At 46.6% G+C, this 17,846-nt stretch overlaps 1 protein-coding gene across 1 annotated transcript in view; it reads right to left on the bottom strand.

The window, feature by feature from the left end:
- Nucleotides 1-17,846, bottom strand: part of EMILIN2 (elastin microfibril interfacer 2) — a 48,821-nt gene that overhangs the window by 16,954 nt on the left and 14,021 nt on the right. Inside the window, exon 4 of the mRNA XM_067547172.1 lies at nucleotides 13,720-15,648. Within this exon, the coding sequence (XP_067403273.1) occupies nucleotides 13,720-15,648 (1,929 nt within the window). The remainder of the gene's footprint in view (nucleotides 1-13,719; nucleotides 15,649-17,846) is intronic.

The following is a 17,846-nucleotide window of genomic DNA, read 5'->3' as shown; positions in this document are numbered from 1 at the left end:
AGAAACTGCTGAGTTAGAAATGATCTGCGAACTTGACACATTCAAACTCTCATTACAAGAGGTAAATTGCTTTGCTTTGCTTACCCATTCTCACCTCCTACTCAATGACTGTCATTAGACCTCAAGTACCCGGCTTTCATCCACCTCCCCCATTGTTCTCTATGCACTTGTATACGTATATGATGATCCTATGTTTCTCATTTCTACCTCTGCATCTGATGAAGTGAGCTGAGCCTCACGAAAACTTATGCCTCCTAAATTAAATTTGTTAGTCTTTAAAGTATCACAGAACTCTTGTTATTTTTGCTGTACACAGACTAACACAGTTACCCCTTTGGAGCTGTTTAAATAGACTTTCACCCGCCAAATTTTATAAGTCGCAGGAGCGTGATCACAGTAAGCTCCTTGCACCAGGCTCTTGTGTCCCCCCACTTGCCACGCTTGGATCGACATTCAAAGCAGTGCACTGTGGGCAGCTATCCCGTAGTGCAACTAGCTGCAGAGGCTTTTGGGAAGCTTGTTGTCCTCCCATGATGCAACATGCTCCTTCCCCTTCTCTTCTTGTTTTTTTGCGCGGTTTTTCTATGCCGTGCGTACACCGTTGCCAGAGAGACATGGAGCCTACTCAGCTCTGCACTGTCATTCTGAGCATTACAAATACCTCACGGCTTATCTTGCAGTATTTTCAAAGGTGAGAGAGGAGCCACAGCACAGAAAATAACGATGTTACTGAGGCCACCGTGCTACAAGCCATAGAGTGAAACAATTCCCGTTTGCTGCATGCTGTCGTGCATCATCTTCAGTCCATAGAGCTCTGGTTCTGGTCCCAGTCCTGGGAAACAAGCAAAGATTGGTGGGATCGCATCATTATGAAGGTATGGGATGATGAGCAGTGGCTGCAGAACTTTCGTATGTGAAAGGCCACTTGCCTTGAACTTTGCACGGAGCTGTCCCCAGCCCTGAAGCACATGAATACTCGCTTGAGATCAGCTCTGACAATGGAGAAGCGAGTGGCCATTGCTCTGTGGAAGCTGGTAACCCCAGACTGCTACCATTCAGTTGGGAATCAATTCGGAGTCAGTAAATCCACCGTTGGAGCTGCTGTGATGCAAGTGTGCAGGGCCATCAATAGGCTTCTGCTAAGAAGGGCAGTGACTTTAGGAAATATGAAGGACATCGTGGATGGGTCTGCCGCAATGGGGTTCCCAAACTATGGGGGGAAGGGGGGCAATAAATGGCACACATATCCCTATCCTAGCACCGACCACAGAGTACATAAACCAGAAGGGATATTTCTCAGTGGCACTGCAAGCCCTTGTGGATCACAGGGGACATTTCACTGACATCAGTGTGGGGTGGTCTGGAAAGGTGAAGGACACACGCATCTTTAGGAACTCAGGTCTGTTCAATAAGATGCAGGCGAGCACTTTCTTCCCTGACCAAAAAATAAACATTGGGGATGTGGAAATTCCAACAGTGATCCTGGGGGATCCTGCCTACCCATTGCTCCCTTGGCTAATGAAGCCCTACACCAGGCATCTGGACAGCAAAAAGGAGTGTTTCAATAATAGGCTCATCAAGTGCAGGATGGTGGTCGAATGTGCATTTGGCCACTTAAAAGCCAGATGGAGAAGTCTGCTTATTAGGCTTGACATCAGTGAAAAGAACATCCCTTCACTTATATCTGCATACTGTGTGCTCCATAATTTGTGTGAAATGAAGGGGGAAAAGGTCCCCCAGGGTTGGGCCATGGAAGCTGATAGGTAGGGTGCAAATTTTGAGCAGCCAGATTCCAGCGCTATGCTCAGAGCCAACCATGGAGTGCTTCAGCTTTGGGAAGCATTGAAAAACTAGTTTTGCAATGAACTGCAGTAATGTACGTCTGTACTATGCCTTTATTTCTCATCCTCTCCCCCCCCCGCTCCAGCAGCCCCCTCCTCTTCTCTTCCCACCTAAGCTATGAATGAATAAAGACAGATATTTTTTAACGCTACAAAGTTTTATTTTTGAATCGTTATAATGGGGGGAACGGAGGAGAACTTAATATTGTAAAGGGTCACTGTGCAAGCTACTGTGGTTATGTGCAGCTCTGAAAGGGGCTGTTTGCATCCTTCTGCTCGCCTCCACCGGTGTGGAGTGCAGCATGTACTGCATCCTGCTTAGTCTCCTCCTAGACCGCTTGGGGGTGGGGGCTGATAAAGCGGTAGGCGGCGGAGCCTTTTGGAGGGGCTGCAGAGGGAGTCTGTCCTGCCTCTGCTCTTCCTGGCGCTCTGCCAGACACCTCAGCATGTCAGACTGATCCCTCATAATACGTAACATCTCCTGTTGCATGTCATGCTCTTGCTCCTCTGCAGATCTTCTGTGTTCCATGTCCATGTCTAGCTTTTCAGACAAGGACATTGTCCAGGCTCTGAGCTCTGCGCCAGCAGCCACGGAGTGTTCATTAGTTCGCTGAACATGTCATCCCGTGGGTTTTTTTCTGCTTCCTAATCTGGGAAAGTCTTTCAGTTGGAGTTCAGCAAGGGGGCTGAGCGGGGGGCAAAGGCTTAGATGTCTACTGCAAGATAAGCTAAGCACAAAGATGCCATTTTGTTAGCTGACCCAAAGTAGTAAAGGAAATGTTACAATGTAAAAAGTACTCCCCTTCATGTTCACAAAACTAAGCCAGACCCGCATTCCAATCTGTATGTATCAGACAGGTCGGAGTGGTGATACAGACATAGTAAGCAAGAGGCCCTTACATCTGTTATACAGAGGCTTCATTAGCACTAAAATCCACAATCCACACTTGAGCAAGGAGAGGGATCACCAGGCTTCCCTGTAACATGCCAAGGACCGGTTTGGGAGGAGGTGGGCAGAATGGATTAGAGGACACTTCGGGTAAATTGTAGCAGCAGAAAACATAGGGCAACCAGTGTCCTGAACCATAATGCTCATTGCAACAGTACTAGGACTAGGAATAGTCTTGGGGAGGCGACCAGGGACCCCGTCCATGGCAGAGGAATAAAACGGAGTGACTGTATTGGTCGGGTACTTTAAACTTGCGCCATCTTTCCAGGTGACCATGTGTGAGATCAGTCTCCTGAGGGTAACGCAGGTGGAAAAACAGGGTTACTTACCAGTAACTGTTGTTCTTCGAGATGTGTTGCTCATATCCATTCCAATATAGGTGTGTGCACGCCCACAGTGCACGGTTCCCGGAACTTTTTTCCCCCTTAGCTAGCTCCGTAGGGCCGGCTCTAGTACCCCCTGGAGTGCCGCACCCATGCCGCAGCCCATGAGGCACTGCCAACTCTGACAGTGGGGACAGAGGGTGGGGGTGGGCAACACATCTCGAAGAACAACAGTTACTGGTAAGTAACCCTGTTTTCTATCTTCGAGTGATTGCTCATATCCATTCCAATATAGGTGATTAAATAGCCATACCTCGGAGGTGGGTAGGAGTTACTGGTGAGCTGCCCTCAGCACGGCTCTGCCGAATCCTACGTCCTCTCTCGCCTGCTGAACGATGGCGTAGTGGAACGTGAAGGTGTGGACCGACAACCAGGCGGCTGTTTTGCAGATGTCCTGTAGGGGCACTCTCTCCAGAAAAGCCGCAGATGAGGCTTTAGCTCCGGGTGAATGTGTTGTGATGACACCTGACAGCGGCACATTCGCCTGCTCCTAGCAGCACTTGATAAAGGATGTGATCCACTCGGAGATGTGCTGGGTGGAGACCGGTGATCCTTTCATCCAGTCCCCCGCCCGTGGCAAGGAGCTGCGCCAATTTCTGGAACGGCCGTGTCTTCGATGTGACAGGCCAGGGCTCGTCTCATGTCTAGCGAATGCCATCTCCAAACCCAGACCACGCGGTTTGGGAAACACAGGGAGAGATCAATCGTAGTTACAACGAGGTTCGGAAACCAACCCAGGCTAGGAGGCTGGGCATGGCCTCCACTGCAGTTATCTGTATAGAATAGTGTATAAGGGGGCTCCGAGGTCAAGGACTTAAGTTTGGAGACCCCCCAAGCTGAGGTAATGGCTGCCCGGAAGGTTACCGTCCACGAAGCGCGGCAGAGGGCGTGAAGCCATGTCCAAAGGAGAGGCCCCTATGAGTCTCAAGAGGACCAGGCTGATATCCCTAGGAGGCACCGGGTTGCGGGCCCGGGGATACCGCCTCTCCACCCCCTTGAGCACCCTGACCAACGTGGGATGGGAGAACGGGGATCTCCCCGCTAGCGGGTAATGGAAGGCCAAAATAGCTGCCAAGTAGACCGTGAACGAGGCCAGCACCAGACCCCGGAGTACTCCAGGGTCGCCTGCGGAGGCAAGAGGCTGGCGGAATGCCCCAGGACTCCGCCCAAGAGGTAAACCATGACCACTTAGCTTGATACACGACCTGTGTAGAAAGGGTCCCTGCTGCCCAGTAGGAGTTGTGGGACCTGCACCGAGCAGGCCCCCCTACCTCCGTCAGGCACAGAGCCTCCAAGCCGTGAGTTGCCGGGAATCCAGGACCGGGTGCAACAGGCCACTGTGGTCCTGGGAGAGATGGTCATGTCGCCTTGGGAGCTCCATGGGCAGAGAGAACGAAAGGTCCAGCAGCATGCTGAGCCAGCGCTGGCTTGGTCAGGCCTGAGCAGTGAATATGACATCTGCCCTGCCTGTTTATGTTCAATAAGACCTTTGGCAGGAGTGGAGTGGGCGGGAACACAGACCTGAGGGTCCCCGTCCCATTACTGAGGAACGTATCTGAAAGCAACCCAGTCTCATGACCCTGGCGCAAGCCGAGCCTTGGCACTGCGCATTCCCAACCGACACAAACAGATCCGGTTGGGGGACACCCCACTTCTGGAGGATCGCAGTCACTATCCCTGAGTGCAGCGACCAGTCGTGGTGGGGTAGAAACGACCTGCTGAGGTGATCCGCCTCGTCACTCTTCACCCCCATGAGGTGAGATGCACTCCAGCAGAGTCGTGCCTCATGGCAAAGCCCCATGGACGGGTAGGTTCCTCAGAGAGAGGCCGGGAGGGTGCCCGTCCCTGCCTCTTCATGTGAAATGGCTGCAGTGTTGTCCGGCAGCGCCTGCACCACTCTGCCTGTCAGGGATCGGAGGAACAGCCTGCATGCTAGGTGAATGGCTCTCAGCTCCCCCACGGTGACCTGCATGCACTTTTCCTCCACCGACCAGAGTGCTCAGGTTGACACCCATGTAGCTCCCATCCCACATGAGTTGCCGGAACTTAAGGTGACTGACAGGATCAGTTCCGTGAAGGGAACACCCTTCCCTACTGCCCTGGGGAATCTCCACTAGTCCAGGGAGGCTAGGGCAGATGGGGAACTGGACCACCCAGTTCAGTGGGTGTTTGCTCGGTACATATACTGTGTCTCAGGCAAGCTAGCTTCACTATGTATGTGCAGGCTGGCATGTGGCCTAACAGCAGTCGGCAGAACCTGGCTGTTGTCGTGGAGTATCAGTGAAGCTGGGAGATGATAGATAGCACCTAAAAACATGGCTGACGCAGGAATGTTCTGGACTGGGGAGCGTCCAGGGTGGCCCCCAGGAACACTATGCGTTTCACTGGGGTCAGTGGACATCTGTTCGTTCATGAGCAGATCCAGCCTGCTGCACGTGGAGCAGTGTAAGTCGCGCTGACCTGCACTGGGAACCTGGACCTACCCCCATCAACCAATCAACCAGGAAGGGAAAGATTTGCACACCCTTTTGCCTGAGGTGGGCCGCCATTACTGCCACGCAAGTTGTGAACACCCTTGGAGCCGAAGATAGGTCAAGGGGCAGGCTCTAAATTGGTAGTAGGAGCCAGCCCCTGGTGGCTCCGGAGGATGGACCCATGAAAGTATGCGTCCTTGTAGGGCGAGGGCGGCATACTAGACTCCTGGATCCAGGCATTCTGGATAGATTGCTGCACCTCCTGGACGGGCCTGATGGTTGCAGCCATGAGCACTTCCTCTTGAAACTTGCAGGGGCTATGGCCTTACCCGCCGCGGCAGCAGCGTTGTTTGACGTTTGGAGCGCTGCCTTAACAAGCATGATTCCTCCGTGCAGGATGGCAGAAGCCAACCTCAATGTAGGGGCCCTGCTTTTGGGCAACTCCTGGTGCGCCCTGAAATCTTTCAGTGGTGCCATGTGGCCCTTGGAGACTGCCTCGTCCGGGAAGGAGTAATAGGACTACCGAGGCAAGTCTTGCGGGTGCTCCCCTTGCCAAAGGGGTGCCCCCGTAGGAGGGTGTCTCCACGGGGTCCAACTCCTCAACCGAGAAGTGGTGCTCATGGGACTCAGTCTGTGCCTTGGCACAGACTGTACCCCTACTAGCACTTTTGTCACCTGCTTGGAACCTTGAGGGGGCGTCAGCTGTTCTGACAACTGCCCCCCCCGTGGGACCCGAGCCGCCACACAGGCGGTTGTCCAAGGTCCCGGGTGCCCTGCCCACACTGGGAACCGTGCTTCCACTGCCTATCGCTGAGGGGAGCTCCAAAGAGCCCCTCAGCTTTGTGGAGAGCTGCAGCATGCCATGGAGTCTCGGTGCCGTGTGGACCCCGGTGCCGCGAGGAACTGCGTCGCCATTGCAAGCTCCAGCCCCTCTTGGGGCTGCGGTGCTGGTAGAGCCCCACTGCCCGCGGGAGCCCTGATGCCTTCGGGAGCTCCGGCCCGGCCTTTTCTTTTTTTGTGTGGCTGCAGTGCCGCTGGGAGCTCCAGCCCCGCTTGGGGGTGCGGAGCCGGCTGGAGTCCCACTGCCGCCGGGGGCTCCAGCCTTACCTGGGGCAGCGGAGCCGGCGAGAGCCACGCTGCTGTCGGGGGCTCCAGCCCCGCTTGGGGCTGCGGAGCCGGCGAGGGGTGTGAGCTGGCAGGAGCCCCACTGCTACCGCTTTTTTGTTTTGTTTTGTTTGTTTTTTGTTTTGTTCTGCTGTGGAGCCGGCGGGAGCCCAGCTGCCACCCGGGGCTCCGGCACCGCTAGTGCTGGGGTAGCGTCCTCGCTCTACCCCTGGTGGCCACCTGGCGGGAGATCTTCCTCCCCGTACCGGGGATCTCCACCGCCCTTCGGGGGGACCCACATGGGCTTGCCCTGGGACCCCAGCCCCTTCTCCCTCGGTGGGGGGGGGAGCAGGGGGGCAGGGCGGCAAAGGTGGCATAGGCCGGCCAACAAGGCTCATCCCGCCAGCCGCCGCATTGGCAGGGGCACTCTCCCACTCCGAAGAGTCGGGGGTGGACCCCTGCACAGAGATGCAGACCCGGAAGGGACTCGACGAGTCGTGGCTGGTGCATCTCTGCCCTCGACCCTGCCCGTACCCACGGCTCAGGGGAGTGTCCGCGCTCCATGCGCTCTCCTCGTCATCGGTACCGGGGATGCTGCTTCGTGTGGAATCTGGTGCCGACGGTGCGCTCCGCACCAAGGGGGAGCAGGACGACCCGGACACAGAGCGGAGCGCTGATAGGAGCAAGGCTTTAAAACTGATCTCTCTGCTCTGCTCACTGTTTAAAAGCCTTGCATATCTGACTCTGTCTGCTCTCCCCCTAGGCATTTAAGGTACCGAGTGGAGGGGGAAGACGGGCGGGGGGGGGGGGGGGGGAAGACGGGGGGGGGGGGGGGCAACTGGTTGTTAAACCCAGGCGGCCGGGACATAGCCCAGCCACCTTAAGTCTGTCAGGGACTTCTTCCTAAGCTACAACACTTAACAACTACTTTAACTAGGTACTTTGATTAACAAAGAGATCAAAGAAGGGGAATGGCACTTGCAGAGCAAGTGCTAGTTCTATCGACCAAAAGAGACTGAGGGGGCGTAGGGCCGGCAGTGCCTCATGTGCTGCGGCATGGGCGCGGCCCTCCAGGGGGCACCAGAGCCAGCCCTACGGAGCTAGCTAAGGGGAAAAAAGTTCCGGGAACCGTGCACTGTGGGCGTGCACACACCTATATTGGAATGGATATGAGCAATCACTCGAAGATAGAAGGGCAGATTTGCTGCAAGCATCAGGGTACAGGCCTGGCCCTTATGCTGCTATGCTGTGTTCTGCAATGCCTGCTCATTTAATAGCAGAGTGGCGGGGAAAAGTATCCTACTGTGGCAGAAGAAATATGGCTGCCCTCCCCAGAAACCTTCTGCAAAGATTAACAGATTGCCTACATGAAAGTTTCCTTGAGATATCCACAGAGGATTCTCGGAGCATACCTCTGCACATAAATAGTCTTTTGCGGGAGTAACCCTCCACTGAAGTTTGAGACCACCCATTAAGACCCTCCCCTCAAAAACACAAACTCCTTTTAAGAATCTGGACTGGGGACATAACCACAAAAAAAAAAAAAAAAAAAAGATTTGCCCCCCACACTCACCAGATATGCCTTCCCTGCATCTCAATCAGTCCCGCTGTCTTGTGTGTGGCTGGACTGCTCTGGGGTAAGGAACAGGGCCTGGCTTTCAGGGAGAATGGATACCCCGCTCTCCTGCACCGTCATCTTCCTTGTCCACATAGTCTTCCTCATTCATCCTGAACTGGGATTCTTCAGAAGTGTTGATATTGCGTGGTGGCGCAGTGGTGGAGTCATCGCCGAGAACTGCATGCAGCACCTCGTAAAAGCAGCATGTTTTGGGCAAGGAGCCATAATGGCTGTTAGCTTCCCTAGTTTTCTGATAACCTGCCTCAGTTCTTTGATCTTAATGCGGCACTGCTGTGCATCCCTGTTGTGCCCCTTCTCCAACATGCCGCGAGATATCGTCTCATAGATATCTAAATTTCTTTTGCTGGCTCGGAGTTGAGCCAGAACAGACTCTTTGCCCCACAGACTGATGAGATCCAAGACCTCTGGTCAACGCCAAGCCGGAGTGCGTTATGACCGTGCAGTTGCCATGAGCATTTCGGCTACAAAGCTTTCTCCATGCTGTCTAAACTGGAAATGGAAATTCAAAATTTCCCAGGGCTTGAGGGGAGGAGCTATTTCTTGTTTATATGGCCATGTTACAGCAGAGCATAAATGTCCAGAGCAGCCACAATGGGGCATTATGGGATACGTCCCCGAGGCCAATGGCGTCAATTTACATTGCACTCTGCCTTCACTGATGCAAATTTGACCCATGGAATTCGATTTCAGCGCTACACCACTTGCAGAACAGGTTTTATTAGGTCGACTTTTACTGCGCTTTAAATCAATAGAAATTACGTGCCAGTAGCTGCATACTTTAGGGGGTCAATGTAAGCGGCATTATGTCGACCTCCATAGCCATGTAGACCAGGCCAAAGCAGCCATATTCCTGGCTTCACACTAAATTTGTCTTTGCTCAGTTTAGTTGTTTAACTGGTGCATGTAATTTGACAAGGTTTTGTTTTAGAATTCTAATATGGTATCCCTGTGTTACCACATTCAAGCAACTGTAGAAATAGCAACTTGCTACTATTGTATGTAGTCTCCCAAATCAAAATGACATCATTTAAATTATACAATATGTTGGCAAATAATGCCTAAATCTATGTATGAATTTAATACTGATCTATAAGCCAGAACTGAAAATCACCAGTTCAAAGTAATGAAGGGACCACAGAAGATATTGCAACCAGACTCATTAAAAAGTTAAATGATGCACATAGATAAACACATCCTGTTCCAAGAACTGTATTAATCCCAAAAAGGAAAAAGTACAAGATGTAACTGCCTAGTGGAGCAAGGTTCCCTAACCACTTCCAATGGAATCTGTTGGCTTCTGTTGCCAAAAGTTTTTGGAGCTGCAGACATCAAGACTTACTCAGAGTGCTATGCTGGATGGCATTATTTTATTGTGAATCATTCTGGGACATAAGTGTTTGCTTTATGAATCTCTTTGTGGCCACAGATATTTGAATTTAGAAGCCACAGTTTTAAATGCTTGTATGTTTAGTCTCTAATGGTTGGGCCTCTTCTCAATGGTCACTGTAGGTATAGTTTTTGAAAAACATATGAAGTGCTCTGAAACTGAATTATACCATGGTGTTTTAAGCTTATGTCATGCTTTAAAACACTGCAGTAGATTTAAACAAACAATCCATGAAACTGTGAGATGTCTGCTTTAAATCGTGTGGACAAGAGTATGTGTCTCCTCAGAAAGGAAAAAATCTTGATCCCTTCCGCACAGCAGGTACAGTTTCAATATGCATAGGATGGGACTATAAACAGGATTAGGTGGATTGCGCTAAGGGTGTGCATCTGTGTGCAGCAGAAGTGAAATGGGGGAGGAGAAAGGTAGATTAGGATCAGAGGATCTAGTAATGGGGCTGAAGGAACCACTGTAGAGTGGCTCTTCAACTGTTCCACTACCTGGGAAGGAAGATTTCTACCTCTGCTTCATGCTCAGCCCAGCTTGGCACAAGGATTTGGCCCAAAATACATGGATTATGGGTTTTATATAAATTGGACTATTCAGGAACCACTGACTTTGAAGATCTCAGTTCACATCTAATGTAAAATCCACCAGTGCTGTTCATCCACTAACACACAATTCCATGGAACTCAGTGTAAGTGCAATACAATGAAGGGCTAAGCCTACTCTCCAGGCCAGTATCAATATTTCAGATCTTTAAAACATTGTTGGAACTGAAGGAAAGAATAGTCAGTAGGCAGGATCCTGGCCCCCTTCAGGAGTATTAATAAAGATGCATACTCTAGTTAAAGGCTTTGGGATCACAAATTGTTCAACAACAAGAAAAAGTAGCGTGATGGAGGTTTTCCTGTATCCAGCAGAATTATAAAAGGTTTGGGGGGTATTCAACGCAATAAACAGTAATCTTGACTCCACTATTCTGACCACACTTACTTTATCAATATTAAATCACAGTAGCTGAAAAGAGAAAGACTTGGTTGATAACTGAACTAATGGCAGCAAATTGAGTCACCGGAAAATAACATTGCTCTGACCAAATGATGTCAGTGTGCATTCCTCTCCCAGATGGCTTCCAATAAGATGGTTGTATTTAGACCGAAGAACAGAAAGAAGCTTATTTCATGACATATGTAATCTTTTTTTTGGATTTATATACATCCTTCTTAGAAATGCTTGTAATTCACCATTATCTTGTATTTCTTGGGGTTGGGGGAGGGGAGGACGACTAATCTGACATTGAGTTAGGAAGTAGGAGTGAAATCCTGACCCTGTTGAAGAAAATGGTAAAACTCCCACTGACAACAATGAAGCCAGAATTTCACCTCAAGAAATTTCTTGGGGTTATGGATCTTGGAGGTCTCAGGAAAGAAGGTTCCCTGATAATGGAAGGGAGAGCTCTGAATGGCAATGTGAGAGACTGATGAGAAGTGCCCATCATCTTACTCCTTGTTGGCAGCTGGTAAACGTGGTGCACCCATAGGAGAAGACAGATTTCATCAATACCAAGTGAATGTCTGGAGGCCAAGAGGTGCTCAATACCAGCAATGGTTTGATGCCGAAGAGAGGGGATTCAGGGATTTCTGTTACTGCTAGGTCATGCAGGAATCAAAACTCTTGTGGTACTGGAGCAATGGTTGGTACCGATGAGGTAGGCTGGCAGAAGCAACTGGCACAGGGAGCCATCGGTACCAAAGGACTTTATGTGCTCTGACAAATGGCCAGTAGGCATTGGTCTGATCTTCTCTGGTGCTAAAGTGCTGGGTATCGGAGGCCTAGCATACTCTGTCAGTACTGATTAAGAAGAGGTGATATTCCTCCCTGCCGCTCTGATCACCAGGTGGTACTGATCTCTTGAAGCCAGAATCCTTAGAGTCCTTGGGCTCACTGGTGCTCATGGTACCTGAGGAACCTGCAGCCTTGTGGGTAACGAGTTGGAGACTGGTAGGTGCTGAAGCAGGTGTCTACAATGGAGACTCTCTCTCTGAGGTAGATTCTCTACCTAGATGGTTGGAAGACTGCTTTCTAGAGTCTTTTTAAGAGGATTCCAGAGATTTCCTTTTCGATGCTCCAGAGGAGTGCTGAACAGAGGAAGTCAAAGCGGTTGACTTGTTCAGAGACCACTGTATAAGGGGGAGGGAAGGGTCCCCTGGCCAAGGTCAGAAGTTGGTCGGAGCAAGCTTTCCATCATAAGGAGTTATAGCTTAAGTTCCTGATTCTTTCTAGCTCTTGATTTTAATGCCAAGCAGAAGTCACACTTTTGGGGAACATGTCACTCCTCAAGGCAACAGACACACCACGAGTGCTCATCACTGACCAGGATAGCCTCTCAGCACGAAAGGCAGCATTTCAAATTGGGAGAACCAGGCATGTTCTCCTAGCATTTAAGCTCTCCTGAGGGGAGGAAAAAAAAAATAGGCGAAAGGACAACGGTCCTTACCCTGAAAGAATAAGTAAATTTTTGTAATAATATTTTTTATTTTGTAAAAATACTATAACTAACATATAGAGGAAACACCAAGAACTACCACTGACTAGTAAGATATAAGAAAAAAATACAGTTGAGGCAAGCTCAATTCGGATGCTGTTGAGGCTCCATCTTAGGCCGAGGTTGTTGAGAAGGAACTGAGGGCGGTTCTCCCACAGAACTCTATATAGCCACAGTGCTGGACACATGGCTGCAGGGGGCACATGCATTGACCGAACAGACCATGCTGCCTAAAATCTTTGATCTGAGGCACATTCACACCTAGAGTGGAGCGCCCAGAGGGGCACTACTCAAAAAAAGAAAGGATTTTTTATTTCTATTATCAAAATACACATTTATTTGTTACTGTTTAAACAATTAAATGTTGTCATTTAAAAAAAGAAACTGGTTTATTCCCATACCAATGTTCTTTATCTAGCATTCACAAACCACCTTTCTTTACTTAATTATCCTATACTTACATGAAAATAACTTCAGAGTAAAAAACAGTGAGGCTAATGCACAGAAAAGTTGAATAATTACATTTTAAATCCTAATATCAGTTTATCTTTAATGAAATTGTGCTTGCCTTGATTTCAAGCGATTGATTGTTCTATCATCGTTTTTAATGTCAAATGTATCACATATATGTATAAAGCATGAAAATAAAATAATGCTATGTTTCACAACAAATTGAAGAATGCAAATTTCACAGTGCAGTTAACTTTTTGTTTTTTGTCATGGTAACAAAGACAGGAACTCAATGTCCTTCAGTAAACTCAGCTTCTTTGTAAAACTATACATCAGAATCTTAATCGAGACCTTCAGCTGGTGTAAAATGGCATGGCTCTATATAAGTCAATGGACCAGTGGTGAATTACACCATCTGAGGATCTCATTTGGTTAGAAAGAAACCTTTGAGTGACATGTAGGAGTAGCCAAATTAGAGGTCTGTCATAATTATTTGAAGTCAAAATTCATCTGGCTTTGACTTTTCCTAATTTGTCTTTCACTTCACTAAAAAGAAGGAGGGAGGCAAATACAATAACAAAACTGAAGCAATTTTCACTACCTAAAACACTCATTTGAAATTCACCACTCGGAGAGGGAGGGGAAGTACCAAACTTTTGTTTTGTTGCTGCTGCTTTGTTTTTAATCTAAAAGTAAGGGAGCTAACATTCCTAACATATTAATTTTATTTTTTTAAATGTGTGCAAAGTAAATTAAAGTGCTTTCTATGTAGTTTTGGAAAACAACCAAATTTAGGATTTTTGTAAAGCAAAACAAATGTTTAAACGTCATATTTTTACTCCCCTTGTTTAACTGAACTGAATTCAGCTCCACAGCTCAGCTCCACTCTCTAAACTTTTCAGATGAGAAAGCTAATGGAGAAAATAAAGGGAAGGTTAACTTACGTGTCCCAGACTGAGTTTTCATCAGCTCCTGAAGGTTAGTGGTGATTTTGGTGACCTGCTTATGGAACTGTCGGACAGAATTTTTGAGGCTAGAAATGTCTTTGGAATGAGATGTCATGGTTCCATTCATCTGACTGGTGTAGTTCCATAAGCTAGTTACATGCTTGTTCAGACCTTCTTTTATTCGCTGCAGGCTATCTGAGATGGAGTCCAGTTTGCTGCAGACTTTTTCAACTTGGGACAGTCTGCTATCCACATCTGAGACTCCCTCCTGGATATCATGGGTGTTTTCTTTACATTTCCTGAGGTCATTGGAGATCTGCTTTGTTAACTGCTCCATTCTCTCCTTTGCCTCGCTACAACAATTATCATATGGGTGAGAGGTTTGATTCACAACTGTTTCCTGTATTTCACCTATTTTTCTGAACATACCTTGCTGGATTTTTTCACATGTAGAATTGATACCCAGAAGTTGCTCCTTATAGCTGCTCAAGCCATCCTGAAGATTGTTCACATGTTTATCCATGATGTTTAGACCATACCGAAATCCACGCAAATCCCTCTGCATGTTCTGTTGGTTGCGCTTCATAAAGTTAAATTTCTCATTAAGGGAACCATTTAGAATCTTCAAAAGAGCAGAGTTGTCTTCTACTTTCAAAAGCAAGCGTTCATATTTGTTGCTATAATTGTCTATATTTTTCTGAAGGTCTTCCATATCTTGGGGTGAAGATTGGCATTTCTGCTGGCAAAGATGTTCAACAGCTTGTAGTTTGTTCCTCAGGAGATTCACTTCAGATGTAAGCTGTTCATTTCCAGATCCTGAGTCACTGTGAAAGACTGACCCTGAACTAATTGATATTCCATCTGAGGCTGTGGCATTGGCAATTTCTAAAATAGTGCCACCCAGCCTGTCTTCCAGTGCCTGTAGTTTTTGATCAAGTAAGTCTCTGACTTCTTCTACTTCAGTAGCTATAGCACCTCGGAGAGTTTCCTCAATGTAAAAGCAATGTTCTTCAGCATTCCGCTCTGTAACATTGAGTCTAGCATCTAGCTCCTCCCATCTTGGGCCCAAGACATCTTCTAGATTTGGAGTGGAAATGCGACTGATTTCATTATCTATTCTGGCATTTAAGATTCTGTGTGTTTCCACAACTCTGTCAACTTTCTCATCCAAATTCTTTATCTGTTGACCAAAGTCATCATTGTTGCTAGCCTTGCTGCAATTTGACTGGTTTGAAGAAGCCTCGATCTGAGTTCGGAGCTCATTTATTTCTTTCCTCAGGCCATTTTCTTTTTCTTCTACAAGTTCTATTATTTCTGAACAGCTGGTTTCATGGTCATCACATTGTTGCCGGATATCCATTAGTTTGTACTCACATAAGTTTTTCAGATCAGCCATTTTCTTCTCCAATCCTTCTAGCATTTCCTGTCTCAGGGCCTCAAATTTAGAATCTAGATATTCCTGATATAAGTCACCACTAGGTATTGTTATTGTAGGTCCTTGTGCTGCTTCCTGCAGTTGTTTTAATTGCCCTTCATAGCTTTTCACTTTCCCATTCAATTCTTCCAGCTTGTCATTTTTTGTCTTCAAGGCATTTTTGACCTCAACTAGTTCAGACTTTATGTCTTCCATGACAAAATCAGTAAAAGGCTCTTTTTGGTCTTTATTGCCAAGGATGCCAGGCAGATGAATACTGTCTGTTTCACCACCCAGAGCACTATCAGGCCCTGGGTAATCATGAAGGTTGTTCAGCCAGGAAACCAACATCTTACTGGCATCTTCTTGGACAGTAAGTTTCAGGTTTTCATTCACACCTGCTAAGGAGGATTGAAGATCAAGCACTGTCCGTGTAAGTCGAAACAATTCATCCTCAAGGAACTGAATTTTCTTTTCATGTGATTCCTGTGGCACTTCCTTTGGTTCTGAGTCTGTTTTAAAGACATAATGGAAACAAAATTTGGATGCAAGTATTTCTAACAAATAACCAGTTTAGAACGGCTGGAGGTCAATTTTAATTTCTTTAAGTAAAGTTAAAAGCATATTAATGCTTTATAAATATTATATAGCTTGGTGTTACCTTTTCTATTCTCAATCCTTGTTGTCAGCGATTCAGTCATTATCAATTCACTCCAAACTAAAGGATTGCTATCTTTAGCATTTTGGCTGTATCCTGCACTAAAGATCAAAAGGTTCCTTACGCCTGTCCCTTCTTTGTACACTCATAATATTTAGCCACATTAAATAGCTGTATTTACCACAATTTACATGAATGATTATTTTAGAGCCATTATATCTCTCATAACAATAATTAATACTGGTCACACCAAGAGCAGAAAACAATTTTGCCTTTTTTCTGCTCCTGAATTATTTGTGAATAGGCATTAACTTCAGTGGAACCACTCATGTGCTTACAATTAGGCTTGTTCTTAAGTATCTTGCTGAACTGGGGTCTAAGTACATTTATATAATGGAGTAATATAGATTCCAGGTAACCACCTTTTTTTTTTTTTTTTTTTTTAAACAAAGGACGTTCACACACAGAAAATAATTAGATCATAACACTGAATTTATTTTCTTTTGTAAAACAAAACAAAGGTAAAAATTTAGTCTTATAGTTGAAATTCAGTTCTTAACTAATAACTGCACTTCAATTGCAAGGTAATATAAGATCAAGATATAGTTAGTAATCTTATATATAACATATGAACAAAGACAATATAAACTGAATTTTCAGCCTGATCACTAAGTTTTGGATTTAGTCATTCAAGTCAGGTCCTTGGTGTAATTTTTGTGTGAATATATATATTTTTTCTGTAATATAAATACATACATATATTCATACATACATATATATACATACACACATTAATATAGACATACAAACTATATATAGTGTAATACAGAGACAAGGTGGGTGAGGTAATATCTTTTATTGGACCAACTTCTGTTCATGAGAAAGAAAGATAACTACACAGAGCTCTTCTTCAGGTATGGAAAAGGGACTCAGTGTCACAGCTAAATAGAAGGTGGAATAGATTGTTTAGCCTAAGTTGTTAACAGATATTCTAAGGGACCATTCAAGTTGAACTTGCCCGTTAACACCCCAGCAATCATAGGATAAAAGCGGAAGATTAGTAGGTTACATATTCTTGTAATAAGCCATAAATCCACTGTCTGTATGAAAGCCATGATATTTTGGCCTGGTCTACACTACATGGTTAGCTCAACGTAAGGTGCCTTGCATCGACCTAGCTGTGGAAGTACCTTCACTTAAATTTGGCTCCTGGCTACATAACTTCCTCTCTATGCCAATTTAGTAACCCCACTTCCCCAAGTAGCATAGAGCCATGGCTGACGTAATTAAGTTGATGCAGTGTCAGTGTAGACACTACATTGCTTACGTCAGCTGGTAGTGGCTTTCTGGAGATAGCCCACAATGCCCCACACTGACAATACATTGGTACAAGTGCTCCTGGTGAGGATGCACATCGCCAACACAAGACACCAAGTGTGTGCACACACAAGCGATTTAATAACTGCAGTGGCTGCATGCCCATGTAAGTTAGGTTGACATTATTCTGTAGTGTAGATATGGCCTCAGTATCTAGCCAAGTTATGAATGTAAGCTCTCAGGCTCGTCTTTTGAAGGTGTTATGCAGGTTTCCTTTCTGGGTGAGGACAGAATCAGATATGGAGTGATTGTTTTGTGAAAAGTCTTTGCCCACAGATGTATGTTGTTTTTGTCTTTTATCATTTTTCACACAGAAAACAAAAACACCATATCACTTGTGAGCAAACACTTTTCACAAAACAATCACTCCATATCTGACCTCTTGTACAACACCTTCAAAACATGAGCCTGAGAACTTAAATTCATAATTTTGCTAGCCACTAAAATCATGGTCTTAATAAGACAATGGATTTATAGCTTATTACAACAATCTGCACCCACTAATTCTCCTTGTTTGTCCAATGACTGCAGTGATAGCAATGGGCCACTTCACCTTCAATGGTTCCTGACAATATGTGTTAATACTTATGCTAAACAATCCGTTCCACCTTGTATTTACCTGTGACATTCTGAGTACCTTTCCTAGACTGAAGACGAGCTCTATGTAGCTTGAAA

This window comes from Emydura macquarii, unplaced genomic scaffold (genome assembly GCF_026122565.2).
Source record: "Emydura macquarii macquarii isolate MOO-44397 ecotype Brisbane River unplaced genomic scaffold, CSIRO-AGI_Emac_v2 contig_212, whole genome shotgun sequence".
Lineage (NCBI taxonomy): Eukaryota > Metazoa > Chordata > Testudines > Chelidae > Emydura > Emydura macquarii.
The sequence above is the reverse complement of the archived record's forward strand: the minus strand, read 5'-3'. Positions and strand labels throughout refer to the sequence as shown.